A 26,497-nucleotide genomic window follows, 5' to 3' on the forward strand; every position below is an offset into this window, starting at 1 on the left:
TCAGAGAGAAGGAAAGGACTCTGCCACCCTGCTCCCCGAAGGCGGCCTCTGTGCCAGCGATTCCCGGGTGTTCTGTGCCCTCTGACCCACAGGGCAGCATCGGGGCGTGTGCCCGGCCTCCTGCTGCTTTCCCCTGCGAAACGCAGCGTGGAGATCTCTGCCTACCGACTCCTACAGATCCACACGAGTTAGATGCTGTTAGCCCCACTTTGCAGATGGGAAAACTGAGGCTTGAAGGCACGGAGCCTGTTGCCTCAGGTCCCAGCTCCTCAGGGTAGAGCTCGGATTGGGGTCCAGCGGAATCTGAGGTCGAGGGCGAGTGCCGTGGCGTGAAGCTGAGATGCCGCTCTTTGCTCGTGCTGCCGGGCAACCTTGAACTATGGGCTCAGCCTCTCAGGGGCTCCGTTTCCTTCTTTGTAAAATGGAACTGGTAGCAGCACCCTCACCTCCCCAGAGGGGACTCAGCACAGGGCGGGGGACAGTGCTCAGCCAGCCGGGGGGCAGGTAGCATGCGGAGCTGCCCCCCGACGGTGCTGCGTGTCCCCCGCCAGATCGGCCAGGCCATCCAGGAGGTCAACAGCAACAACCAGGAGCTGCTGCGCAAGTACCGCCGGGAGCTGCAGCTGCGCAAGAAATGCCACAACGAGCTCGTGCGGCTGAAAGGTGACTGCGGGGCGGGCTGGGGGGCGGGGTGCCGGCACAGGGGTCCTCTGCCTGGCTCAGGGGTGACCCTGCCCCTCCCCATGGCCCCCAGCACCACTCCTTGGAGCTGTGCCCTGTCACGGAGGAGCTATTGTCTTTCCATCTTTGAGGATAAAGCAACAGAGACACAGAGCAGTCAGGCTTGGATCTGTCCAACCCCGAGGCCCTTGCCAGTGTCCACAGTAGGCCGCCCCCAGGCCGGGTGGTGAGGGGCTGGAACGCCACCTGTTCTGACCTAGGGCCGGGCCATGCCCGAGATTTCACCCATTCACGGCACAAAGGCCTAGGGAGTGCCTGTCCTGTGCCAGGTGCTGCTCCAGACGCGGAGACCTGGCTGTGGCCCTCGGACGCCATCCCTGCCTCTCGGTGCTCACTTCAGCTGGGAGGGCAGACAGTGATCCTCCAGCAGCCAGAGAACCCCGACGGGTTCCCTTACCCGGGCTGGGGAGGAGGGGTGCTGGGGGGCTTCCTGGAGGAGGCAAAGCTAGACCTGAGACCTGGGCTGGGAGTTGGTGTGGACAGGTGGAGGGGGACGGTGGGCCCCGGCGAGCTGTGGTGGGGAGTTTTCTCTTCATTCCAGGGGCACTGGGATCCCACCGGAGGGCTTGAAGATCCACGCCTCCAACACCTCGTCCCCCGAAGGCAGCCTGTCTGCCAGCAATTCCCAGGGTGTCCCACCCCCTCCTATCCACACGATCCCACAACTGACCTTTCTCCCTGTCCCCAAGGGGAAGCTCCCGCCCTCCACTGGTTTGCTCAGGAAGAAAATGTACCAATAAGGGAATTCATACTACAGTGTGAGTGACTGATAAGAGCTGTGTGGCCCTGGGGGCCTTGCTTAGAAGGCAGGAGGCTCCTGAGCCACTAGCCTGCTTAGGATTCCAGCGGCACCAGCATGGAAACCATCTGGTCTTGACCCAGCCTGTCCCCCTTCTCTCCTCCCCCACCCAACCAGGCAACATCCGGGTGATTGCCCGTGTCCGGCCAGTCACCAAGGAGGATGGGGAAGGACCCGAGGCGACCAACGCGGTGACCTTCGATCCTGACGACGACTCCATCATCCACCTGCTGCACAAAGGGAAGCCTGTGTCCTTCGAGCTGGACAAGGTCTTCTCCCCGAGGGCCTCCCAGCAGGACGTGAGTGTGGCTCTCAGGTCGGGTGGGGAGTAGGGACGGAGAGCAGTGGAGAGAGGGGGACACAGAGACTCACCAGGAAAGGGACAGATGATGGGGGACGGGGGGCAGAAAGCAGGGCGAGCGTGGGGGAGATAGGGTAGAGTGGCCTGGGTGTCAGGATCCCTCTCTCCTTTCCTCTGGAGAGAAGAGGGTGGGAAGCTAAGTCTGAGGGCCTTAGAAGCCTCTGCTGGGAAGGAGAGATCCATGCACAGTCCCTCCCACCACGTGGCCCCGCCCACCCCAAAGCTCCGCCCACCCACGTGGCTCCTCACAGCCACATGACCCTGGCCAGCTCTGAGCCCGCTCCCTCCAGCCCGTCAGAGGCGTGGGGTCTCAGCATCTGCTCTTGTCTCATCCCTGCCAGGGCCGACCTGCCCGGCCTGTTTGGCCTGTGCTCTCCTCTCTCTATGCCCGGCTCTACCTTTGCCCCCGTCCTCTGCCCACTGTCAGGCAGGCGGGCAGAGGAGGCGCCAGGCATGTGACTGGCCTCTGTCTTCATCTGGCTGCACCCTCTAGGGGTGGGGGCGGGTCCCCTGCGCTCTAGGGCTGGGCGGCCCTTGCTCAGGTGTTGGGGGCAGTAAGCTGGCCCTGCCTTCCCGTCGGTCTTTGGGCAGCGAGGTTACCATCGGTGTCCAGTGCTCCTGACTGCTTAGTCCTGGATTGCTCCACAGTGAGCCGTTGTCCACAGTCACCTGCTGTGTTATTGCTGAAGGAGGAAGCGGTCGGGGGCGGGGGGGGTGGTGGCTGGAAGAGGTGCTGATGGGGATCCTGGTCCCAGCAGCCCCCGCAGCCCCACACCCTCCACCCCATGTCCCCTCCCAGGTCTTCCAGGAGGTGCAGGCCCTGATCACCTCCTGCATCGACGGGTTCAATGTCTGCATCTTCGCCTACGGCCAGACGGGTGCTGGCAAGACGTACACGATGGAGGTGGGTGCCCGCTGCCTGGGGCGGGGCTCAGACCGCGAGGACCACCCCTGGCTGCCACGGGTGGGGACTCAGGGTTCTGCGTGGTGTGTTGTGCCTCCCTCGGTCTTCACGACCTCCCCGCCACCAGCGCCTGAAGAGGGGGCGCCTTGCCCAAGGGCCCTGGGATGGTCCCCGTGGTAGGAGGGGCAGGGGTGACGGCAGCCACCTCACAGAAAGGTCTTGGCCTGAAATCAGAGTCAGTCTTCATGGAATAGATTGGGCTCCACACGCCTTTATTGGGCTCCTGCGGTCCGGCTGCCCGGGCTGGGCCCTGGGGCTACCAGGATGGATGAGGGCAGGTCTCTGCCCTGGAGGCGGTCCCGGCCCCTGGGAGAGACTGGCCGGTGAAGACTGTCGTGGGTGGGAGCCCTGCTCTTACCTGCCTCCTCCCTGCTGGCGGCTGTCCCCTCCCCTCGGGGACCCAGCCTCTAGAGGAGGAAGAAACCTGACTGTAGATGAAAATGGAAGGCTGGGCCCCGGGGGTCTTTGGTTTGTCAGCGTTTCCCTGGCTCTTGACGGGGCGGTTTCCTGGGTAGAGACGGAGGGCAAGTGTCCCGGTGTCGGGACAAGGCGAGTGAGAGGGCCCTTTGATGAGAGGGGCCCTCAGAGGGGAAGTGAGAGCCCAGTGAGATTTCCTCTCAGGCCGGGAGCTCAGGGTCCCAAGGTCCCTGCCGGCTCCGCCTGGGCCTCCCCTCCACCACCTAGAGCCCGGCTCACGGCCTCCCTGATATCAGCCCCATGTGGGCAGCGACAGGGAAATCGGGTTCCCCGTGTCCGTCCCAGGCGGCTCACCAGGGCCAGGTACACATCTGGCTCCCAGCAGCCATGTGCTGCCCCGGCCGGCGTTTCACCTGGGCGCCCTGATCTGTCTAGGGCAGTCTGACAGCGGGTTCCCACCATTTTAAAGGTGGGAAACTGAGGCCCAAGCAGGTGAATAAAGTTGCTTGCAGTGGGGGGAGGGGGTTTGGGGACAGACCAGCTGCAGACGGAGGCTTCGGGCAGGGAGGCTGGCCTTGCGAGGGGCAGCTGGAGGAGGCTGGGGGCCACAGGCACCCTGTGAGCATCTGCACGGGCCACCCCTCGTGGTGGGGAGGGGCCCAGCTCACGGGGCCTTGCTTCTGCCCCCAGGGAACCCCTGAGAACCCAGGCATCAACCAGCGGGCCCTGCAGCTGCTCTTCTCCGAGGTGCAGGAGAAGGCCTCCGACTGGGAGTTCACCATCACCGTCAGTGCGGCCGAGATCTACAACGAGGCCCTCAGGTTGGAGGCTGGGGGTGTGCGGGGAGGTGGGGGGTGGGGGGGGGGGAGGTCAGCAGGTGGAGGGCCCTCAGGTGGATGGTTCTCAGGTGTGAGCCCTCAGGTGGGTGGCCCTGGGGTGGCACATGCCTCCGGGAAGCTTTGTGGTCTCGGACCGTGTAGAGCCAGGTGGGATGGGAATGGGAGTCTCCTTGAAGGAGTGGGGGGCTGTACACCAGGACTCAGCTCAGAGCGTCTGCTGGCCCCAGGCCCCTCCCCCACCAGCGGGCAGGGGAGGAGGGCAGGGAGGAGGGCTCTCTCTCTGCTCCCTGAGGAGTTCCTTTTCCCCTGGAAGCTCCTCCCATACCCGCAGGCTGCCCAGGTGTGATAAGTGAGAGTGGGCTGTGGGGGGCCTGCCCACAGCGGCCAGTGCACTGTGGGGACAGGAGGAGCACCACCACAGGCCTTTTGGGGGACAGTCGGTCTCCGCCCTTCAGTGGGCTGAGTTCAGGGAGGAGGAAGAGGAGGAGGAGGAGGAGGAGGAGGGGCTTAGCCCAATGTCCAGGAAGGGGTGTGGTTGGATGGGGGACATTCCAGGTTTGGGGCAGGTGCAGAGCCAGCAGACACAGAAGGAGAGCGTGACTGTCGTCCCCTCCACCCCACCCCCGGCAGGGACCTGTTGGGGCAGGAGCCCCAGGAGAAGCTGGAGATCCGGCTGTGCCCCGACGGCAGCGGGCAGCTGTACGTGCCAGGGCTGACGGAGTTCCGGGTGCAGAGCGTGGACGACATCAACAAGGTGTGGAGCTGGGGGGACGGGGCGGGGAAATGTGGGGAGCCCCCGCCCAGAGCTTTCTGGGCCTGTTTCCTCCGCTGTGCCATGCAGAGGGGGACACCCTCCCTGGGGTGGGTACCTGGGGACGGGGCGACCCCAAGGCCCCGCTCGAGCCCCGTACCTCTGCCCGCCCGCCCCCAGGTGTTTGAGTTCGGCCACACCAACCGCACCACGGAGTTCACCAACCTGAACGAGCACAGCTCCCGCTCGCACGCCCTGCTCATCGTGACGGTGCGCGGCGTGGACTGCAGCACCGGCCTCCGCACCACGGGTGAGGGAGGGCCCGGGGCGGCCTGCCCAGCGCCCCCCCACGCCCGCCTCTGGGGCACCCTTGACCTGCCCAGCGCCCTCCCACAGGGAAGCTGAACCTGGTGGACTTGGCCGGCTCGGAGCGCGTGGGCAAGTCGGGGGCCGAGGGCAGCCGCCTGCGGGAGGCGCAGCACATCAACAAGTCGCTGTCGGCCCTCGGGGACGTCATCGCGGCGCTGCGCTCCCGCCAGGGCCACGTGCCCTTCCGCAACTCCAAGCTCACCTACCTCCTGCAGGACTCGCTCAGCGGGGACAGCAAGACCCTCATGGTGGTGCAGGTGAGGCCTCGGGGGGGGGGGGCTTGGCCAGCACCAAGACCGGGGCCCCTTCTGGGTACCCAGGCTGTGCAGGGAAGGGACCCTCAGCAGCTCCAAAGTCCGTGACATGCACCCCGACAGGGCCACACACACACACACACACACACACCCGTGCCTCCCAAGTTCCTTCACTTGGGCCAGAGTCCCCTGGCGGTGAGCGCCCTCTGGTGAGCACGCTGCCCCTCGTTCTGTGGGGGCAGCCACCTGGGGTGGGGAGTGAGCCCTCGTGTCCCCTAGGTGTCCCCCGTGGAGAAGAACACCAGCGAGACCCTCTACTCCCTCAAGTTTGCTGAGAGGGTGCGCTCTGTGGAGCTGGGCCCCGGGGCCCGCAGGGCAGAGCTGGGGTCCTGGTCCAGCCAAGAACACCTGGAGGTAGGGGGCTGGCTCAGGCCTGCGGGGGGGGGGGGGGGGGGGGGGCACTTCCAGGTCAGGAGCCGGAGGGAGGGGCCCGGGAGGGGTGACAGCCTGGGGCGGGGCGGGGGGCGCCGGGGACGCCAGAGGGGCTGGAGCCAAAACTTGAACCCAAACCCAGTAGCGAAAGTAGTTCTTGGTCGTCAGCCGGCTGGGGGCGGGCGGGGCGTGGGGTGCGCACAGGTGCTCAGCATTGACTAGGTCCCGTCTTTCCCTGCGTTACCTCGTTTAACTCTCGCAATAACAAGCGTGGTGCCGTCACGGCAGCCATTTTGCAGGCGAGGGAGCCGTGTCAGGAGGCTGGGAGGGGAGGGGAGGGGAGCGTGGTGGAGGGGTGCAGGGAGCACGGCCCCACCCACCTGCTCCCCCTGCCCACAGTGGGAGCCGGCCTGCCAGACGCCACCGGGCTCCACACGAGCCCATTCGGCCCCCGGCTCTGGGACCTCCAGCCGCCCAGGCTCCATCCGGAGGAGGCTGCAGCCCTCAGGTGAGCATTTCGGGGGTGGGCGGGCGGGTGGTGAGCCACCCCCACAGGCCAGTCACAGCCACGGCACTGCCCTTACCTAGACAGGCTTTTTAAAAAATTTTTTAAAAAAAAAGTTTCTAAAACTTCTCCAGAGCCTGTTTCACAGCCTTCCCTGGCCCTGGGCTTTAGCTGGGGCAGATGGTGCTGTGTCCGTTTCACAGAGGGAAATGGAAGAGCCCCCTCCAAGGGCTCCGAGTGGGCTGGTGACTTGGGCCCAGGACATGAGTGTCCCTGGCCCGCTGGCTGGGCTCCTGCAATATGCCCGTCAGAGCAGGTCTGCGTCACCAGCCCTGAGCCCCAGCTCCACGGTGGAAAGGGCAGGGCCCACCGCACGTCCTAGATGAGGAGCGGGCCTGGCCAGAGGACTGGGATCCAGGCCTCCCGCCCCCAACTTGCCCCACTCACAGAAAGGCCCAGCCCAGTGGTTCTCAACCTTCCTAAGGCCGCGACCCTTTAGTACAGTTCCTCATGTTGTGGTGACCCCCAACCATAAAATTATTTTCGTTGCTACTTCATCACTGTAATTTTGCTACTATTATGAATCGTAATGTAATGATATATGTGTTTTCTGATGGTCTTAGGCGACCTGTGAAAGGGTCGTTCGACCCCCCCAAAGGGGTCGCGACCCACAGGTTGAGAATCGCTGGCCCAGCCAGTGCTTGGGGTACAAAGGCACGGGGAGCGGGGTGGGCGGGGGGGGGGGGGGGGGCGGGCGGCAGATCATGGGGGTCCTGGCCCCAGGCAAGCCCGCCAGTGAGACGCCTGTTGCTTTGATTTCAGCCTGAGGCTGGGGCTGCCGTCTCCAGGTGAGTGGGGGCCAGTGGCCCAGGGCTGCCCGCGCCTGACCTCGCCTTGGGTTGTAGGGCTGTGCCGGGGGCCTGCTGCTCAGGGCTGGGTCCGTCCTGCTGCCTGCTGTCTGTGTGCTTCTGCCTGGCTCCCTCCTGCTCTAAATGGAGGCTAACGAGCTCCCTCCCCCCTGCAGGGAAGTCCAGGCCGCTGCCTGTGTGATGGACGTGTCCGCCCTGCTGTGCCAGGGTCTGGGTCCCGAGGCCTCACGGGCCTCCTCCTGCCGCAGCGCTGGGAGCCTGGGAGGTGGAGGCCAGAGAGGCGGCCCCTCTTGTGTCTCCCAAGATGAGAAACATGTTCACAAGGAAACGGTGTCTCTCGGCTGTGCTCTTGGTGCAAACGACGTGGGCTGGAAGGGCAGCCCAGACCCTCAGAGGGGTCCCTCGTGGGGAGGGCGGCAGTGCCGGGAGGTGGCCCTCGCCTGGGCTGGCCCACCCCTCCCAGCCTGCAGGGCGCCCTCTGCGGTGGGTGGCTGAGGAGCCCCGGGAGGCGCAGGAACCGTGGGCCGGGCTGGGTGGTGGGCACCTGGGGGCAGTCCTCCCAGGGCCCGCACCGGGCGTGGGTATAGTGTTCGTTGTGTACATAGCACGGCCTGCCTGCCGGGCGGCCGGGTTATTTATGGCTGGCAGGAGGCCAGGGGGCGGGGACTCTGCTGCTCCCCCATCCGCCTGGCACCAGGCTCACTCCTTGCTCACTGGCCTCCTGACATTTGCTCCTCTGAAAACCTATTTAAGAACTTTTGGAAGCTTAGCCATTTTTAATATTAAAATAAAAGCCTTTTTACACATGTGTGGTCTGAAGAACAGGTCTTGTGAGCCCCAGGAGCAGGGCGTCAGCTGGTGCTGCTGGTGGGTCGCCCACAGCCCCACACCTGCCCGAGTAAGGGTCGTGTGGCCTGAACATCCACGACGGGTAGGGCCGGTGCCCCCCTCCCCTCGTCACGACTGACCCATCAACAGTGTCACCTCCGTCTTACAGGTGGGACATGCAGGCTCCTCCACGGCTCGGCACAACCATGGCTGGGCCTGGCCTTGTCCGAGTGAGTGAGCTGGCCACAGGTGAGCGCACCCTCACCCGGCCCCTGCCATGGGGTGTGTGGGCCTAAATTTGGTCCCAGCCTTGAGGGAGCCTGTGCTCAGTGGGGTCCTCCCTCCAACTGGGGCTGAACCCACTGGGTCGGGTCGCTCGTCCTGGCCACCAGCACTGGGGGTGCTGCAGGGAGTGAGGTGTGTTCAGAGCCCTCAGGGGAGGATGGGGGACCGCTCGTCCAGTCCTGTCTCTGAAGGCCTCCGGGGGCGGGGAGCAGGCTGGGCTCTGGGACAGCACAGTGGTGGCCGTGTCTGAGGTGGGGCCCTGGCATCCTGCAGCTGTCGGCTTGGAGGCATCCACAGGACAGCTGGGAGTGTGGCTGAGACAGGAGGTGGGGGGGCGCCTCTCACCTGTCTCCCAGCCGTGGGGGAAGACTCCCCCAGAATAAGTCTGAAGCGGCCCTTTCCTCTTGGCCTGGCACTCTGCTGCCCCCTGCTGGCCACACAGCCGGGTGCAAGCCTCTGCCTGCAATCTTGCACCTGAGAGAGCCCTGTGGCCAGAGATGCCCCTTCGGGCAAGAAAACCAGGGAATAGTTACAAATTTAATAAAATTTGTCTTATAAATTACAGCAGCAGCCCCAGGGCTTGGTTGGCTGCCCCAAGAAGCAAGAATTGGGCAAAGCTGGGCAGCCATAGCTGGACAGAAGTTGTCTGAGTTCAGGGCTGTGGAGGTGGCCAGTGGGCCAGCGCCGCCGCCTCCAGGATGGCCACAGGGCAGAAGCTCATGGGCCGGTGGGTGCACAGGGAACAGGAGTGGGGGTGGAGGCCAGGCCCCGAGGGTTGCCTGGTGCCCCGACCCATTGGGTTCCTCAGTCCAAACTGGCCATGAGCAGGTGCAGCTCCCGGAAGGCACTGCCGTGGCGGCCGCTCAGGCCCGACTTGCTCCTGACGAGGCCGCTGATGCTCTTGAGCTGCTTATAGCAGAGCCGGCACTTGTGCAGCCTGTGGGCAGAGGGGCAGCACTAACCACTCCCGCCGCGCTCCCAGGCCATGCCAGGTGACACCCGGGCTCAGGGCAGAGCCAGGCTATGGAGGGACCCAAGCTTTGGCTCACCCCACCCTCCCTCCTGAGTTGGGGGTTTGTCCCAGGCCCAGTGACCTCCTGTATAAGCTGTAGCAGCAGGGCCATCAACAGTGGGCTGTGTGCCCTCAGCTGGCCTGGCACCGCTGCCCGGCCCCTCACCTCTCTTCCCGGCTGATGTCGACACCCACAGAGGGCGGGGCTGCCAGGATGTCAGTGATGAGGGGCAGAAAGCGCTGTAGGATCAGCTTCAGGGAGGTGCAGCCCGTCTGGACATAGCTGCAGAGGCAGGCGGATGGATGGAGCCACAGACAGACGGACAGCAAGTACACAAAGACGGGGGCAGAGGATGAGAGGCAGCACAGGCTTGTTTCTACTTTGGATTCTGGAACTTGCAGGGGGCAGCACAGCTGCACAGCCACCTCCCGTGGGCACCCCTTGGGGGTCTGCCCAAGCCTCTGTCCCTCCCTGCTGTGAGGAGGCGGGGCTTCTCTGCGTACCTCTCATACTTGCTCTGCAGGAGCTTCTCGATCTGCGGCAGGACCGTGGTGCAGAGGTCCAGCTTCCACAGGGAGCTGGGGAGAGGCCGGGACAGGTGCCCTCAGCACCCAGCCCTACCCGCTCTGCCCACTCAGCCCCTGCAGCCACTTACGCTTTCTGGTTAACGATGTTAAGGAGGTCCACCACCACCGACAGGTCATTGATGGCTACGGCCGAGTCCACCGACGTCTGTGCAAACAGAGCGCCCGTCAGGACAGGGAGAGGGCCCCTGCCCGGTGTGGTGTGGTGTGTGTGATGGGCCTTATTGTGGGATAGTGATAAAGCCACCTGAGATGACAGAGGCCTGGGAGAGGGCCCCTGCTGGGTGTGGTGTGTGTGATGGCCCTTATTGTGGGATAGTGATAAAGCCACCTGAGAGGATCAGCACAGGCCAGGCCCAGGGATAGGTGTGCAATAAATGGCAGCTTGTGATGAGGATGGAAGAGATCAAGTCAACCACAGTGTGGTGACGGGCTGCCTACCCCCCACCGGCCAGTTCCTGTGGCCCTCTTCTCGGTTCTGCCCTAAGCCCAGGGTAGGGGCAGGCGCTTGCCTTGATGTCGCCCGTGGTCCACACGGCCCTCACGGTGTCCAAGTTCTTGTGGCGACTGGTGAGCACCACGCACATGGTGTCGTGGCCTTTGCGGATTTGCGACATGGCATCCTCGTCGACCAGCTCTGTCTGCTGGGGGATCTTCACAGCCTGTGGGACAGGCCCAGATGCTGGCAGCGAAGCTCTGCCCTCGCCCACGGGCCTCCACCCACCCTGGGCTGGGCCCACACTCACAGGCAGGAAGTCGGAGGCCTTGAGCCCGATGGGCTCGTTCCGGGTGGCAGGGATGATGGCAGGCTCGGCCTTGGGCGCGGGGGTGGAAGTGACGACCTGGGACCAGGGTGGGACCTCGAGCTGGAGGGGTCCGAGGCTCAGCGGACAGCCAGCCTGAGGGCTCCCTCTCTACCCCCCAGATGGGAGGCCCCTCACCCTGGTTCAGGGCTCCAGCCCCTCTGAGTCTCACACACGCCCTCTACCCAGACATACGTTTGGCACCGGGAACTGCGTGTCCATGGCTGGGCTGGGCTTTGCTGCCTCCTTGGCTGTGGCCACGTCTGGAGGCAGAAGGAAAAGATTTCTGGGTCAGGAAGAAGGCAGGGTAGGACTCTGGACCCCATCTGTAACCGAGGGGGACAGGGCAGGAGCCAGCGGGGAAGGCGATGTCAGCAGTGTGGGTCCTGGAGAGGCCTAAGGGCAGGGGCTGGGCTGTCCCCCACTTTCTACCTACCCAATCCCAGGCCTGGCAGAAAGCAGGCATTTAGCACTGAGTCGATGGGACCAGGGAGCTCCAGGGTGGGGCGATCTGCCAGCTCACTAGGAATGTGTGTGCCGGGGGCGCTGGTGGTGAGGGGCTGAGAGCCACAAGGCCCCCATCTACAGCGGGCCCAGCTTATTCCTCCACAGCACCTGTCCTGTTTCTGGACTCATCTGTGGGCTTGAGAGGAGCACCTGTCTACCCTGTTTACGCTCAACCACCAGGGACTAGCCTGGGGCTTGGCACATAGTAGGTGCTCTTGAGTGAGCGGCAGAGGCTGAATCTGTGCCACAGAGGGGAGGGCAAGGGCTTGGAGGGGAGAGGACTGAGGAGCTGGGAGGCCAGCTCTGCCCCACCCTGACTCACCATCCTCTGGGGGTGCTGGGAAGGGCTCACTTCTTCGAGGTGGTGTCCGACCTGTAGAGGGGAGAGGGGTTGGGAATCGTGTCAGCTGCCCAGGGTTCCTGTCTGCGTCCCCAGGGCCCTGTCAGGACTTGGGGGATGGAAGGTGGTTTCCCGGCATGCAGCTGCACACCTGTGACCCTGTCTCGGACCACAAACCCTCAGTCCCGCCCCTTCCCACCCACCCGCCCCTGTGGTGGGCAGGGCACTGAGTGGCTGCCAGGGCTCTGCCGGGGCCTAGAGTTCCTGGGGAGAGAGCTGGCCCGGTGTGTGTGGGTTAGGAACTAAGAGAGCTGCATGGATGCCGTCCCCAGAAAGGATCGTCTGCATCATTTCACAGGTGGGGTGCCAGGGTTCACGGAGGGGGCGGGGGGTGAGCCGGGCCTCACTGATGCTGTTCTTGGGCTGGAAGATCTCGTTGTAGTCCTCCGCGTTCTGAATCTCCGCACGAGACTCCCGCTCGTCACGGTCGTCCTCGCTGCTGGGGCTGCGGCGCTCGCTCTCAGAGTTCTGCTTCACCCTGCGGGCGGCAAGAGGAGTACGGACGGGCCAGTGAGGCCAGGCTGGGTCCCCCAAAGCTTTCCCAGGGTCAGACCCGTGTCCTGTGCCCCGCGAGCCCCGAGCCCACCTCTGAGGCTTGCTGCAGGTTGTGCTGGGCCGCTCGTAGATGCGCCGCAGGGGGGCGGTGGGGAGGGGCGGCTGCTGCGTCAGGAGCCGGCTGTCCTGCACGGGGTCCTGGGCCACCGTGCCTGTCCTGGTGACCCGGGTCAGGTCCACCACATAAGAGGAGACGTTGCTCTGGGCGAAGGCCACGCCTATCTGCAGGAAGAGGCAGAGCAGCGGCTAGGGGATGGATGGGCAGGATCCCCGCAGGGCCGGTGGGAGCAGCTGGGCAGACAGAGGGAGGGTGGGTGCGGGCGGCGGTCTCACCAGCTGGTTGTTGCAGATGGCCAGGTCGGCCACCTTGCCCCAGTTGACAAGGACCACGTCAAAGCAGCGCTCGGGCTCCCAGCCGTAGACGCGCAACGAGTCCTGGCAGCCGCTGTACAGGCAGCAGCCGTCGGGGTTGAAGAGGATGCTCCTGGGCAGGCGAGAGAGGGCCATGGGTCCCAGGAACCCGGGGAGGCTGCGGGGAGCCCGGGACAGGAGGGAGCAGAAGCCGAGAGGGAAAGCCCACCCGCATCCACACCTCATCCCAAGGGAAGGGCTGCCCACCGCCCAGTGGCCTGCGTACCTGACAGGCCCCGGCTCCCCTTCGATGCAGCTCACCACCTGGAATTTCTCCAGGTCCCAGAAGCGGATGGTCCTGCAAAGGCAGCCAGGCTGTGCTGGGAAGCCAGAGCCCTGGCTCCACACAGGCCTTCTCTCCCCCCATTACCCGCCCCCGCCCCCCAGCACCCCTCAGGGCCAATAAGAGCAATGCCTTGGGCCAGGGCTGGCCCTGGACAGGCAGGGGGAGGGGACAGTGGGAGGCCAACATGGGCCTTGGATTGGACATGCCCTTGAAGGCCCAGGACACAGGCCGGGAACCAAAGTCCCATCTTGGGCTGGCAGTTGCTCAGCCTACAGAGGCCCATCAGGCATATGACACCCTGGGACAGAGACAGATTGGGGACAGATATACATACACTCAGGCAGAGATGTGAGGCGCGGCAGTCACAGGCGACGGGCCCTGCTTCTCCTTCTCACCTGTCAGAGCTGCCGGAAGCCAGGAGGTACTCGTTGGGGTGAAACTCCACCACGTTGACGGGCCCCGTGTGGCCAGGGAACTCGGACATCATCTTGCCGGCAGTCAGATCCCAGAGCTAGGGCAGGGCGGGTGGAGGTCAGGACCAGGCCGGGCACCGCAGCCGCCCGCTCTCCCTCCGGTCCAGCCCAAGCTCTGTCCACACACCACCTTCCCATCTGCACAGCTTGGGACAGCAACCCCAAAGAGGGCGGTAGGGACCAGCGTGAGTATGACCAGCAGCCGCCAGGCCCCAGCCCTGGGCCCGGGTCTGGCCGGGAGCTACCTTCACTGTGTGGTCATCTGCAGCCGATGCCAACCACTTCCCGTCGGGGCTGAACCGGAGACACCGCACGGCCTGGCTGTGCCCCTGAGGAGGACAGAGCACCAAGCTCACCCTCGGGGCCTGGCCCAGGACCCTTCCTCCCCACCACCCCACGCCACCCCGGCCTTCGACAAGCAGTGCGTCCTGGGGTGCAGGCAATGAGGGGAGACATGTAGGAGATGCCACAGAGGCACACTTCCCAGGGGGACCATGGACTCCCAGGCCTGCAGGGGCTCCAGGAAACCAAGACTGCATGGTCAGTCTTCTGCTTCTTTTTAGAGTTAAATGCCCTCTCTTCATGTCAAAGGGTCTAAAAACCTCTAAAAGTAAAATAATAAAATAAAAATCTCTAAAAATAATTCTGTTAAACTTAGTGCTTCCAAACCCCTGTGAACAGGCACCCCCTCCCCCACCACACCAGCTGCCTGCCTGTAAAACCAGGCACGGAGCACAGTGGTTTGGTGAGCACGGTTCTGGGGGATTCGTGGAGAGCTGGGGGTCAGGTGGACCACGCACAGCACCCTGCTCTGCTCGATTCACGTTTCTCACGCTCTCCCCCATGGTGGACGGCAATGCCCTCCAGCCCCTGCCCGTGGGCACCACATGCTCCATGCCTTCATGGAGCTGTGGGATGACCACAGAGGGGCCTTCCTTACCCTGTACCGGAAGACACAGCCTTTCCTCCTGATGTCCCAGAGCTGCGGGGAGAGGAGCAGAGGGGCAGTCAGCACAGGTACAACCAAGGCTGGGCTTAGGGTGGGGGGCCTAAAGCCTGGGCCGGAGGTCAGGCTGTGGCTGTGAGCAGAGAAGGGACCTGGGTGCCTCCAAGTCATTACACCCCAAAATGACAGAGGTCTGGAAACTGCTCACTAAAGCTGGGAATTCCGCTTGGCCGGCGTGACTCTGATTGAGCGTTGACCTATGAACCAGGAGATCATGGTTCAATTCCCAGGTGGGGCACATGCCTGGGTTGTGTGCTTAATCCCAAGTAGGGGGCATACAGGAGGCAGCTGATCAATGATTCTCATCATTGTTTCTCTCTCTCTTCCTCTCCCTTCCTCTCTGAAATAAATAAAAACATGTTTTTTTTTAAAAAAATAAATAAAACTGGGAATTCCAAGCAAAAATGTCACACCTCCCTTCTCTAGGAGGGTGTGAACATTGCTGCACAGAGAAGACACCCCCACAAGGAGCTGAAAACCCACCCCTCGGGCAGGACATGCCGTCCCGCTGCCAGCCAGCGGAGACACAGGGCTGAGTGGCATCTCACCTTGATGTTGGTGTCCTGGGAACCCGAGGCCACAAACTCGCCATAGGGGTGGAAATCCAGGCTGCAGATGTTGGCTTTGTGTCCCACGAGTGTGCGAAGAACTAACAAGAGAAGCAGAGACGCTGGCTTGAGAGGCAAACAAGGCAGCTACTGCAGAAAGGCTGTTGTGCCTGTGTGGGGGCTTTAATACTGAAGAATAACACGGATTTTAAAAATTGGGGCGAAAATCAGCCAGGGTCCTACCACCCTAACAGCTAATTTCCCTATTTTCCTCCTGAGCGATGACAGCCATTGCTGATATCACCTGAACCTCCGGGAAATGCATCGCAGCCCCCAGCTTTTGCTCTGGGCTTGTCCCAGTGTGTTGTTGAGAGCAAAGGGGGGAGAGAGATATCAGGCAAAGGGCAGTGGTGAGCAAAGCACCTCCCCCACCACCACCAAGTAGGGCGAGTGCAGGGTGCGCCAGGTGTGGCCCTGGAGGGAGGTGGCTGTGAGGACAGGCTGTGAGAACTGAGAGGACACGGGGGGACATGCTGGGGTCAGAACCTCAGGGGTGGGGGGTAGATCTCCTGCTGCTGCCCCAGGAACCCATGACTCCCACCTTTCAAGGTTCTGAAAGCAGCTCCATAGCTCAACTCAGCCCACAGGCAAACCGTGTTTGTCTCCGGTACGAATCAAATTTGTCTCCTCGTTCTGGCCTCGTGTGTCTTGCTTTTTAAAAGATTTATCATTTACTGTCTGCATGAAACCGATCCCCCGTGAGAGCTGGGGCCGCCAGGGACAGGAGCCCAGCCATCCTGAGGTGTGAGCCAAGGTGAAGCGGGTGCTGGGAGGTAGCGAGCTCTCTTCAAGGTGGTCACATGCCACCGGGGCTCAGCACCGCGTTTCTGGTCAAGGCGGCCTCGGGCACACGCTGCCCGCCCAGGGCCTGGAGGGGGGCAGACTGCTGGCTCCTGCTTCAGCCCATGGGCTCTGCATCCCACAGCAAGGTTTCCGAAATCCTGCCCCGCCCCGAGAGGATGTGGCGCGCCCCGCCCTGCGTGGGCCGGCTTCATGGGATCCCGGCTGACCCACCCTCGCCCTCTGGCTGTGCCATGGAAAGCAGGCAGGACCACATTCTTCTGGCGTGGCTTCTGCCCTCGCTCTTCTGTCCCAGGAGGAAAGGCCGGGTCACGGGAGCTGCAGAGGAGGCCTCTGGGGTGTGTACCCCACGCGGGAACCTCCCAGCCAAGCAGCTGCTCATCCTTCCCGAAACCCTCCAGGGATGGGCTGCCTTCAGAGCAACTGACGTGAACCCCTTCTGTGGCCTGTCACTGCCACGCACGCCACGATGGGCAGGGGTGGAGGTGGGCCCGAGGTCTCAGCTCTTCCTGCCGCGGCTGCTGAGGGCAAGCCTCTCCTCCTTCCGAGAAACTCCCCAAACTGAGGCACCAGCTGACAGTGGAGAGCGCGGGGATGGGAGTTCTGACCTCGGGATTCCAGGCCCAGCTTCCGCCACCCCCAGCCAGAGGGTCCTCACGGAGGCCCCGTGTGCCCATCTGACAAATAAGGGGGCCCTACCAGCCTGGCTCTGCATCAGAGCCACCTGGCGGCTCACTGGGCCAGGTCCTGGGCCCACCCCACTTCCGAGTCACGTTCGCTGGGAGTGGGGTCTGGGCCATGTGTTTGTAACGAGCCTGAGAGCAGCCACTGTGGGGACTCCACGCCTAGGAATTCCAGACAGAGGTCTTCCGTTTCCACTCGGTGCCCACCTTGAGGAGCGCTCATGCTTCCCTTACACGTGAAGTGGTTGTCTGAGAACGCACGGCGCCCATCTTCCCTTTTGTCCCCTGCTCCTCAGCGCACGGTGAACGGCGGGTGCCGTCCGCTGGGATTCAGGTCCGGGCAGAGGCTTCCCAGGTGGAGAACTGCCTTCCGCGGAGCCTTTCTGCTTCCTCTGCTGGTTCCACCCTGGCCCCTTGGGTCCAGCGATGCCCCAGCAGACGCCGTGGGTCCCGCGTGCGGCCAGGCAGTGGGAGCGTTCTGAGATGCTCAGCATGCAGCCCACACCAGGGGGGCCAGCAGCACCCACGAGGCCCGGGGCGCCATCTTCCTGTAGAGCCACCTACACAAGAAGACCACTGCCCTTGGCAGAATGACCCTGGCCACTGAGGGTGTGTGGCTGACAGCCACCGTCCAGCAGCAGAGGCAGAGCACGCATCACAGGAGGAACCCGGAGACCTGCAAGTCTCAGCCAGGCATGGGGGGTGGGGGGGCTCAATTCTGGGAAAAGCAGCCTTGGCAACCCCACGCCACTGTTTCCTCTCCCCTCCAGCGGTGGCCCCCACCCGGCACGCTGGGAGTCCAGACCAGCGACGGGCAGCGAACCGTGAACCCACGGGCTTCCTTGGGCCTCTCAGGGTTGGCCTGCACAGTGTTCTGTGCTAACATATGCAGTGCTTTCAGGAAGAAGCTACAGCATAACCATGTTGTTTAGAAAGATGGAGGGACTGAGCACAACACCGGGTTAGAGGGCAGAGGCTGAGGCCTCTGAGGAGGAGGAGTGGGAAAGGCTTCCTCTTTTCATTGTGAATGTTTGTACAACCACCGGTACCTGCCTTCTTACACTCTGACTGCGATAGAGGCGAAAACTAAACTACAACACACAGAGCGCAGGAAACAGAGGGCTGGCCACCCCAGCCCCATCCTGCAGGCGGCGGTGAGCCAAAGCTGAGAGGGGGCCGCCCCGTCGGGCCACCCGCTCCCCAGTGTGCCCCACACAGCCACCTCGCTCCTGTGTGGCCCCTGGTGGCACTTGATGTCCTCGAGGTTCTGAATCCACAGAGACCCACACGCCCATCCACACAGCTGTCCACTCGGACATTTACCAGGCGCCTCCTTGGTGCCAGCATTCAGAGATGGGGGCAGGTGGGGTCACCACTCTGGCCAGTGTCCCAGGATGGAAGCACCCCACCTAGTCAGGACGGGCTTCCTGGAGGAAGCGACGGGTCAGGAGCCCGAGACAGCAGGGTGCAGGGCGCAGGGGGCATTGGGGAAGGCGAGCGCAGACACCTACTTTTGGCAGCTTCCAGGTCCCAGACGCGGATGGAGCCCGACTGGGAGCCGGCCACAATGAGCTCCTCGGGGGTGTTGAGGCGGACACTCTCCACTGGGGACGTGTGACCCGTCAGGCTCTGTGGAGAGAGGGTGGCAGCTTCAGTGCACTTCCTGGACAGACCCCCAGCTGCTGCCCCAAATTATGGGTCCCCAGGAAGTGTGTCGGCGAGAAGTGGCCCAAGAGACGGACGGCTGAGCAGCTGCTTCTCCGGCCTCAGCTCCCAGGGCTAAATGTGGGCCAGACCCCGTCACACTCCAAGCCCTGCCACTGCTCACTGTGCTCCTGGCAGACGCCACCTGCAGAAATGGGCCTGGGCCCCTTGGGGGGGCAGCTGACCCTTTAGTCTGAATCCAAACCATGGCCCACGGGGCTCTGCTCCATCTCACACTCTGCTGGCCCATGCCCCTCAGGAGGGGAACCATGGCAGAAGTGAGGCGGGCTCTCGGCGGCACCCCTCTCTCCCCTCCGAAATGCCTGGGTCCCCGGGCGCTGTCCCCGCTGGAGGACCCAGCCACGGTCCCAGGAGGGGGCTCTCAGAACCTGCAGCTTGGGGGTGACTTTGCGGACAAACACAGAGTCTCCCCCAACTCAGAGCTGGGGAGCTGGGCCAGGCTGAGTCCAGGAGGGAGAGGAGGGAAGTGCCGGCGTTTCCAGCTTTCTGGAGAGGCCAGATCTAGAACCCATGGTGCCTGTCACTCCCACCCAGCACTGTCGCGCCCCCCCCCCCCCCCCCCCCCCCGCCAAGGCATCATAGTGACACCATCAGTGTTTGCTGACACCCTTCCCCCTGGGGGTTGGGGACAGTAGGGAAAACTGTTCCTCAGTGGAACCTCCCCACGGCCAGACAGCTACAAGCAGCTGGTCCCGTCCGACTCCCAAATGTCACCGGCAGAGTATCCCTGGGTACGCACTCCACGGAGGGCACTGGGCACACCCACCCACACTGAGAAACGCCCATTCCCGCGCGCACACCCAAGGTCACCCACTGCAGCGCATCTCTTGGACCACAGACCGGAAACAACACAAATACCCGTCACCGGACACTGTCGTTATGGTCACCCATGCAATGGATGCTATTCACTCAGCATGAAAATGAACGAGGCAACCGCAGCCTATGGTCCAGACTAACCTCCATGACACGCACAGGTGGAAAGAGGTGGAGACAGTGTGTACAGTGTGAAGCCACTGGTATAAAGGGGGAGGGAAGCAGACATGAACATCCGCCCTGAACGTAGGAAGTCATTCTGGAAGGGTGGAATGACACACGGGAACCAGGAGCGAGGCTGTCCTTCAGGGAGGGAGGTGGGGTAGGGGAAGGAAGATGTTTCACTGTTGACCGAGTATCATCTGGATGTTGAACGACAAGAGGTCACACACTCCAAAATGCACAGAAATAGATCACAGTGAACTGCCGCAGAGGGAGCCGCAAGAGCACAGACCTGAGGTGAGAAAGAACTTGGCAAATTTGAGGCCCTGCAAGGCCTGGTCTGTGGAGAGTCTGGGGCCGGGGGGAGCTCAGCTGAGGCCCATGGGGACCTGTGGCTGCACCAGGTGTGAGGAGGTAAGTCTAGACCCCAAACTGTCCCCTGTGCTTCTCTGAGGACGAGCACCTGGGCTCACTTCATGTCCATTTTTGGTCAGTCTTTGCCGAGTTTTCTCAAATTGTGTACGTTACTTTGTCATTCAGGGGCAGGGCACATTTAAACTTTAAAAACAAAGAGAAACAAAACAGACGATTTCAATTCTGTTCTGAACTCAATTGCCATCATCTGGACCCCTGGCTGTGGTCTGGGCCAGATCTCGGTTCTCTGATGAATCTCCAAGTCAATGAGCTGATTAAGTCTCTACTAATAAATACCACCTCCTATTTATTCTTTATCCTGACTTGGCCAAGAGTCAGGAGTGCGATACCACCCCGTGCTGTGGGGCTGTGTGGGGAGAGAGCGAGGCCCGTGCTCCTGGTGGGAATGTAAATGGATTTCTGGAGGGCAATTTGATGACAGGTCTTGAAAGCTTTGTGAAAAGTGCACACCCTCGGATTTAATGCAACCATCACAGATCTGCTCACAGAGTTAGCAGATGGGGATGTTTACCATGTGGCTGAGCAGAGCCAAAAGGCTGCAAGTGACCTCCATGCTGGGAACAGGGCGGGGCCAAGCCAATGCCAGCTCACTCCATGGCACACCACAAAGCCATGACAAATCATGTCATTAAAAGAGATTTTCTGACACAGGAAAATGCTTACATATTGTATTTTTTAAAAACCAGGCCACAGGACAGTGAGAGTGCGTTCTGGAAATATACTGCTATTTATTTCTGTGTGTGCACATGTGTGTGTGTTGGCATGTGTATGTGACATAAATGCACAAGTGTGCACATGTGTGCATGTGCATGTCTGTGTACATCAGCTCCTACAAGGACACAGACCAAAAGCCAACTGCAGTGGTCTTGGATAACGGGACTATGTATCTTTCATTTTCATATTTTTCCTTCTTCGTGGTTTCCTGTTTTGGAACAGTTTTCAGCACTGAATGTAGCTGTGCAGCCAGGGGAAGTCTGATAAAGAACCAGCTCTCTGCCCACTCCAGGCAGGCGCCTGAAATCCTTCAGTGGAACGAGGTGGGAATATATCAGTCACCCCCACACAGCTGCCGGGGGGGTGGACGGGCCCTGGGCAGGGCGGGGCAGGCTCCACTCATCTAGCCTCTCACGCAGGCTCCCTGGCATGCTGTCCACAGCCAGGTGACACCCCATTCCCGAGGACGGGCCACTGTCGCTGTCATCTGGGGTTGCCCTGGGCCTTCCTGAGCCGACAGCTGGGGGAGGCATGGATGCTGTGCTGTGTCCGCTACCCTCGGGATGGGCACCCAGAGGACAGGGTGCCTCACCCACCACTACCCCATCCTGCCCACAGTCCCCTCCCGCCCCTGGCCCCTGCCCCCCTGGCCGGCGAGGCTCACCATGATGCAGTTGGGCTTGTTGATGGACCACAGGTTGACGCGGCAGTCGTCCCCTCCTGTCGCCAGCAGCCGCCCGGAGCCTTTGCCCAGCACCAGTGAGGACACATTGCTGGCGTGGGCGACGATTTCCTCTACAAAGGAAAGGGCAGAGGGGAAGGCAGTCAGGCCACAGTCAGGGGGCTTGATGGGCCACGTGGAGGAGGGGAGGGCCTGGCCCTGCTCGGCCATCGGCTCTGGTACCAGAAGCCCCTCTCGAGGGCTCTGCCCCTCTGGCTCCCCTTTGGTGCCCAGACACCCCCTCTGACACCTGCTGACAAGGTAGGGCCTGGGCCTGAGACAGAAATGACTGTTTCTCAACTTCACTGGCACCTGTCTCACCCTTAGGCCTCGTGATTTTCTTCCCTTTTCTGCACATTAACTGGTAATATTACTACTGACTATGCTCGATTTTTCATCTGGTAAGTGGAGTTAATAATATCACTGCCAGAACGTTGACCTACGAACCAGGAGGTCACAGTTCCGTTCCCGGTCAGGGCACATGCCCGGGTTGCGGGTTTCATCCCCCGTAGGGAACGTGCAGGAGGCAGCCGATCATTGATTCTCTATCATCATTGATATTTCTTTTTCTCTCCCCCTTCCTCTCTAAAATCAATAAAAATATTTTTTAAATAAAAAAAATAATAACAACAGTGCCTGGCTCATTGAGTTGCTGAGGATTCAGTGAGAAGGTGCCTGTGAGCTGCTGGGTAGGGAGTGAGTCTCTGTGGTTGTTAGGCAGGCTAAGGACTAGGCACCACGAAGACAGTGAGCACTGGGGCCCCAGGTGGGCAGAGGTGGGTGGGCTGCATGAGGGGGGGGGGCAAGAGGCAGCCGACTGAGAGGTCTGGGTGTGGGGGGTGGGAGTGAGGGCTGACCAGACAGAGAGAGGGACGTAGGTCACTGTGGGCAGCTACAAGGGCCCTGGCCTGGACGGCTGGGGCAGCAGTGGGGGCAGCAGACTACAGCCCCAGGGGCATCAATGCTCCAAAGGAAACAGAGCACGGGCAAGGAACCAAGAGGCTGCCCAGGTCTCCCAGCTCATTCCTGATGAGCTCCTCCCGGGAGGGAGGAGTAGACAAGACAGGTCTCCCCACTCAGAGGGAAAACCCTCCCATGCCGACGCCCTGAGGTAACCAGGAGGCCTCCGTCAGCTACAGTGCTGTGTGCTGGAACTCAGATGCCTGAGCACGCCACCGCCCACCTGAGCACTGGAAGGCTAGGCCTTCCTTTCAGATAAAGCAAAGCGTCAGAAGGGCTGGGATCCTCACCAGCCTCTGTGGCACCACATTCTCCCCAACGCTGTGCTGCCGCCCGGGGCCTCCTCTGAGTTCTGCCCTGAGCTCCTGCCTCAGGGCCTTTGCACACACAGTTTAGGCAGCCTACAATACTCCCCTACCCCATTCTCCATCACCAGGTAACTGCTTCAAAGCACAGCCCAGCTGAGAATTCAAGGAGAGACGGAGGGGCGTGCTCCCAGGCTCTGGACCCCATTTCACAGGGACCTTTGTCTCTTTTGCCCCTGACCGCCTCCCTCGTGCCTGGTTCTATGCTCAGGAAAGACCAGCTGCTGAAGGGGTAGGTACATAACCCTAATAAACAGAAAGCCACGCTGTCCAAAGTGTACCTTCCTTGGGAGCCGGTAACAGGATTCTCCCAGAACTCTCGGGCTTAGAGGAACGATTTGAAAATGGTCCAAACCTCTCATTTTACAAACGAGGACACTGAGGCCCAGCAAAGAGCTTCGCCCAAGTTCCCGCAGTTGAAAAGTGAAGGCCTTGCCCCAGCTCCTAAAAACAGCCCAGGGACAGTTCACAGCACAGGGTACCAGTGAGGGCACCAGGTTTATACCCACCAGTCACTATAGACGGGTGGTACGACCCACAGAGGCACCGGCGAGGAAGGCCACGGTCCTCACATGGGATCCTCGAGATCCTTCCAGGGGGTCCAAGAGAACAAAAGTGTTTTTCTAATAACACTAAGATGGTATTTGACTTTGACGCCTTTGTTTGCTCCTAAGAATATAGTTTTCCAGAAGATGCTCGATGTGATGACATCATCATCAAGGGCATGTGGCACTGTGTGTTCTTGTTTGAAAATGTCTCGGTATTGCTGACATGGTGAATAATGACAGCTAGAGCTCCCATGAACAAGAACCCTTTGGGGTCCTCAGTAATTGGGGTACAAAGAGGTCCTCGGATCAGGGTCTGGCACTGCCACAGGGAGTAATGGCGGCAGTGGGTCGTGCTCACGCTCAGTCGCATGGCAGCGCCCTGTCAACGCCCCTTCGCCGACCCTCTCACCCTAACCCCCCACCCCCACCCCCGTCCCAGGATGCCCTCAGCTGATGGTGGAAATCTGACTAGTGAGATGCCTGAAAACGTCAAGAACATCTTTCAGGACTCTCGCCCCATCGCTTGTCAGCCTAAGAGGAAACCCTGCACTAAGCGCTTGATTCTATGTGTTTTCTCACTTGAGTCTCACAGCAGCATAGGCGTGACCATCTTGTCGTACAGACAGGAAACGAAGCCTCAGAGGGTGAAGTCCCCCCGGCCAATGTTACTCGCTGAGTGCCAAGGTCAGGACTGGCATCTTGCTCTTACTCCAAGGCCCGGGGGTCTCCCCTTGTGCCAAGAATAGAAGACAAAGCTGGGGGTTCAGGCTCCCCTCACCCCCAGCAACAAACAGCTCACAGGATACACGGGGGGAGAGAGAAAACAGGAGAACCACTCACGCAATTTCCAGGCCGTCTTGGTGACCACCGGGGTGGCCATCCTCCAGCTGTCTGGCACTCGAAGCTCCACCCACAAAACAGACGGCTTTCCTCCAGGGGTGGGGGTGGATCCCCCCCAGATCCGCCAATCAAGTCGGCAGGGAGTCCCCACACATCCAGGCAGAGGGAATGCCTTTCTCCGGGACCAACTCTTCGCTTTAAATCATCCACGGCAGCAGCCTGTCCGCGCCCGTCCGGATCCTGGATCATGGAATGTCAGGCTCGGGCCATCTCAGCTCAACACTGGACTGGAAGGCAAACAGAGAGGATGGCTTTTTAAGAAACACATGGGGGGGGGGGGGCTGGGGGGGAGGGGGACGGACCCTGATTTGCAGACTGCAGCTCCCTGCATCCCTGAGGCCACTGGATACAGACAGACAGACACCCACCAAAGCCAGGAGCTGCACTGCAAAATGGGTTTGAGAAGCAGGAGCGGGGGCACCTCAGACAAGGTGCCCTGGAACCCAGGGGAAGGGAAGGTCCTCCCAGAGGCCAGGATGATGGGAGGAGCTGGCTGCTGGCTGTAGATGAGACAGATTTCTGAGAGTCACTGTGTGGTCTGACCGATGCAGAGGGGGTGGAGTCAAGGCTAAGCTGGGGGGCCCATGAGAGGCACCCCGGCGACGGGTGCTGAAGTCTTCTCCGGGGAGAATGTCAAACGGGGCCCCGAGGATCCAACCCCCCGAGTTTGTGTCAAAGGAACCAACCCTGGTCCCCCAAATTCCCCAGGACGGTGCCGGGCACGAGACGGTATGACTCCTCCACCCTAAAAGGCCGCCCGAAAGGTGCCTCCGACCTGCTTCCTCCCAGCCCTTTCCCCAGGAAACCTCTCCTCCGCACCCCTGCGCCCCTGGGTCCCCCAGCCCTGCCCCTCTCGTCCTCCACCCCTTCCTGCCTCCCGCGCCCCCCATTCACACACATCTTGTCTCCCGAGCTCCCTAACGTGGCCCCTGCCTCGCCAGACCCCCTTTCCTCCGCGTTCCCCTCGGCCACCAGGATCCCCATTCATTCACTCTCCTGCTTCCGGCGTCCCTAGTCACCCCCCAGCCTCCCGCGGACCCCCAGCTCAGCTTCCGGCCTCCCCGGTTCTGCCCTCAGGCCTCCACGCCGGTCCCGCCCCTCCCGCGGCCAAGGCTGGTCCCTCGGCCTCCCCGGGTCCTCCCACTCCTCTCAGCCGGCGGGGAAGGGCGCCAACCTCCCCGCGCCGCAGCCCTCTCTCCGCCGCAGCCCGGCCCGGCCCCGCCTGGCTCGGCCCGGTCCGGGGCCCACCGGCCGTCCCCTCGCCTCCTCGCCCCCCGGCCCACTCCACCTGCAGCGGCGGCTCCCGAGGCCAAGGCACTGCTCCAGGGGCGACCCCCACTTGCCTCCATCCCCTGCCCTGATTGGCCGCTGCTTGACAACCGACCCTCACAACAAAACCTCCGGCTCAGAGCCCCGCCCTCCCCAACTCTCCCACCAATCAGCTGCCGCGGAAGCTCCGCCTCTTTCCAGTTTTGACCAATCGAAGAAGGCATTTCTGCCGCTTTTCCTAAGTTCCCGCCCTTTTTTCCTGAATTGGGCTAATCACGAGGAAGAAGGGTTCAAGGGCCACCCCTCGGCCCCTAATGAACCAATGCGGGCTGCCGTTTCCTTGGTCCCGCCTTCGCCTCAAACTTTCCCTTTCAGCCACCTTGCCTACTCGCCCTCTAACCTCGTTAGCGTTTGAAAAATTTGCGAGACGCCCTCCAATGGCGGCTGCACCAATCGCTTTAGCAACCGTCCCAGCTCGACCAATCAGCGTTCGCATTATTGGAAAACCAACTCCCAGATAGCCAATGGGAAGGGGACATCCGGACCCGAGTGAAGCCGCGGAGCTTCCATCTTGGAGTCGGGCAAAGCGGGGGCGGTGTACTTAAGTCAGCATTTTGCACGGGTTCCTGCTCGTTCCCTTTACCTGTGGGCGGATCCGCGGGTCTGAGGACTTTTCTCTCCTCTTTGGCTCGAACACCGGCTCGAATCTCCCACCGGAGACCGGGAGAGAAACGAGATTTCCTGATTCTGGGTCCGAGTCAGGTGTGGAGCCCGGGATTGCTGCCTGCACCGCCGACGTCTTCGGCGGATGGATGGCCGCTTCCTTAAAGCGCTGACCGACTGGGAACCCGAGAAACGCCGACTTCATTTGTGATCCGTGGGTGGGGGTGGCCTTAATCTCCACTGCCCTGCACCCTCGCTGCCAGAAAGAGGCAGCGTCCACCCATCACACTGTACTTGGGGACGCCGACTGCAGAGGCTTATGGGCACTGTCAAGAGAGGACCAGATTAGCAGAATAAAACCCGATCAGCTCTGCCCACCCTGCATTTCTCAACCTTTTATATGAAAACGTCGTGGAGAACACTGGAAAGAATACTATAATGATATAGACTACTTCAATCATATGATGATCCATATACGTACCGTGTGGATTTCATCACTTGCTAACATCTTGCTGTATTGATTGGCTTTATCTGTGTGTTTTCTGAACCATTTGCAAGTTGTGGACATCAAGACATTTCACCCTGACACTGAATGCTACTGAGCGTGTAATTCTTAAAAATCAGACCCTTCTCCTGCATAATCATTGTATCAAGAAAATGAACAGTTGTTTTCCAGGG

General features: G+C 61.6%; 2 protein-coding genes across 15 annotated transcripts in view; one reads left to right on the top strand and one right to left on the bottom strand.

Moving 5' to 3' along the window:
- KIFC3 (kinesin family member C3) overlaps window positions 1-26,497 on the top strand; it is a 268,780-nt gene that overhangs the window by 33,347 nt on the left and 208,936 nt on the right. For 9 of the 10 annotated variants that reach the window (XM_070397772.1, XM_070397770.1, XM_070397776.1 and 6 more), the window contains 11 exons: window positions 552-663; window positions 1,658-1,839; window positions 2,701-2,805; window positions 3,973-4,103; window positions 4,752-4,875; window positions 5,053-5,182; window positions 5,269-5,498; window positions 5,775-5,909; window positions 6,327-6,435; window positions 7,255-7,280; window positions 7,457-8,107. In XM_070397772.1, coding sequence (XP_070253873.1) covers window positions 552-663; window positions 1,658-1,839; window positions 2,701-2,805; window positions 3,973-4,103; window positions 4,752-4,875; window positions 5,053-5,182; window positions 5,269-5,498; window positions 5,775-5,909; window positions 6,327-6,435; window positions 7,255-7,259 — 1,263 coding nt within the window. In that variant the 3' untranslated portion in view covers window positions 7,260-7,280; window positions 7,457-8,107. Of the gene's footprint in view, window positions 1-551; window positions 664-1,657; window positions 1,840-2,700; window positions 2,806-3,972; window positions 4,104-4,751; window positions 4,876-5,052; window positions 5,183-5,268; window positions 5,499-5,774; window positions 5,910-6,326; window positions 6,436-7,254; window positions 7,282-7,456; window positions 8,108-26,497 lie in introns of those variants that run through there. The other variant, XM_070397771.1, reaches the window with a different exon arrangement.
- On the bottom strand, window positions 8,939-25,821 carry KATNB1 (katanin regulatory subunit B1). 5 transcript variants are annotated; one of them, XM_070398308.1, is made up of 20 exons: window positions 25,800-25,821; window positions 23,828-24,114; window positions 21,058-21,188; window positions 18,056-18,173; window positions 15,001-15,101; window positions 14,387-14,428; window positions 13,692-13,775; window positions 13,369-13,484; window positions 12,914-12,985; window positions 12,610-12,760; window positions 12,308-12,498; window positions 12,069-12,199; window positions 11,644-11,694; window positions 11,010-11,077; window positions 10,758-10,877; window positions 10,524-10,673; window positions 10,083-10,159; window positions 9,931-10,005; window positions 9,593-9,709; window positions 8,939-9,351 (listed from the first exon to the last, which is right to left on the bottom strand). In XM_070398308.1, exons 2-20 carry the CDS (start codon window positions 23,865-23,867, stop codon window positions 9,219-9,221), a joined length of 1,968 nt encoding a protein of 655 aa, XP_070254409.1. In that variant the 5' UTR covers window positions 23,868-24,114; window positions 25,800-25,821; the 3' UTR covers window positions 8,939-9,218. The 5 variants fall into 5 exon arrangements, with proteins under 5 accessions (XP_070254409.1, XP_070254407.1, XP_070254410.1 ...); XM_070398306.1 differs by lacking the exon at window positions 25,800-25,821 and adding an exon at window positions 25,231-25,294; XM_070398309.1 differs by lacking the exon at window positions 25,800-25,821 and adding an exon at window positions 25,176-25,281 and having other exon boundaries at window positions 10,758-10,853.

Source organism: Myotis yumanensis, unplaced genomic scaffold (genome assembly GCF_028538775.1).
Source record: "Myotis yumanensis isolate MYYU_CA2020_CCGP unplaced genomic scaffold, mMyoYum1.0.hap1 SCAF_18, whole genome shotgun sequence".
NCBI lineage: Eukaryota > Metazoa > Chordata > Mammalia > Chiroptera > Vespertilionidae > Myotis > Myotis yumanensis.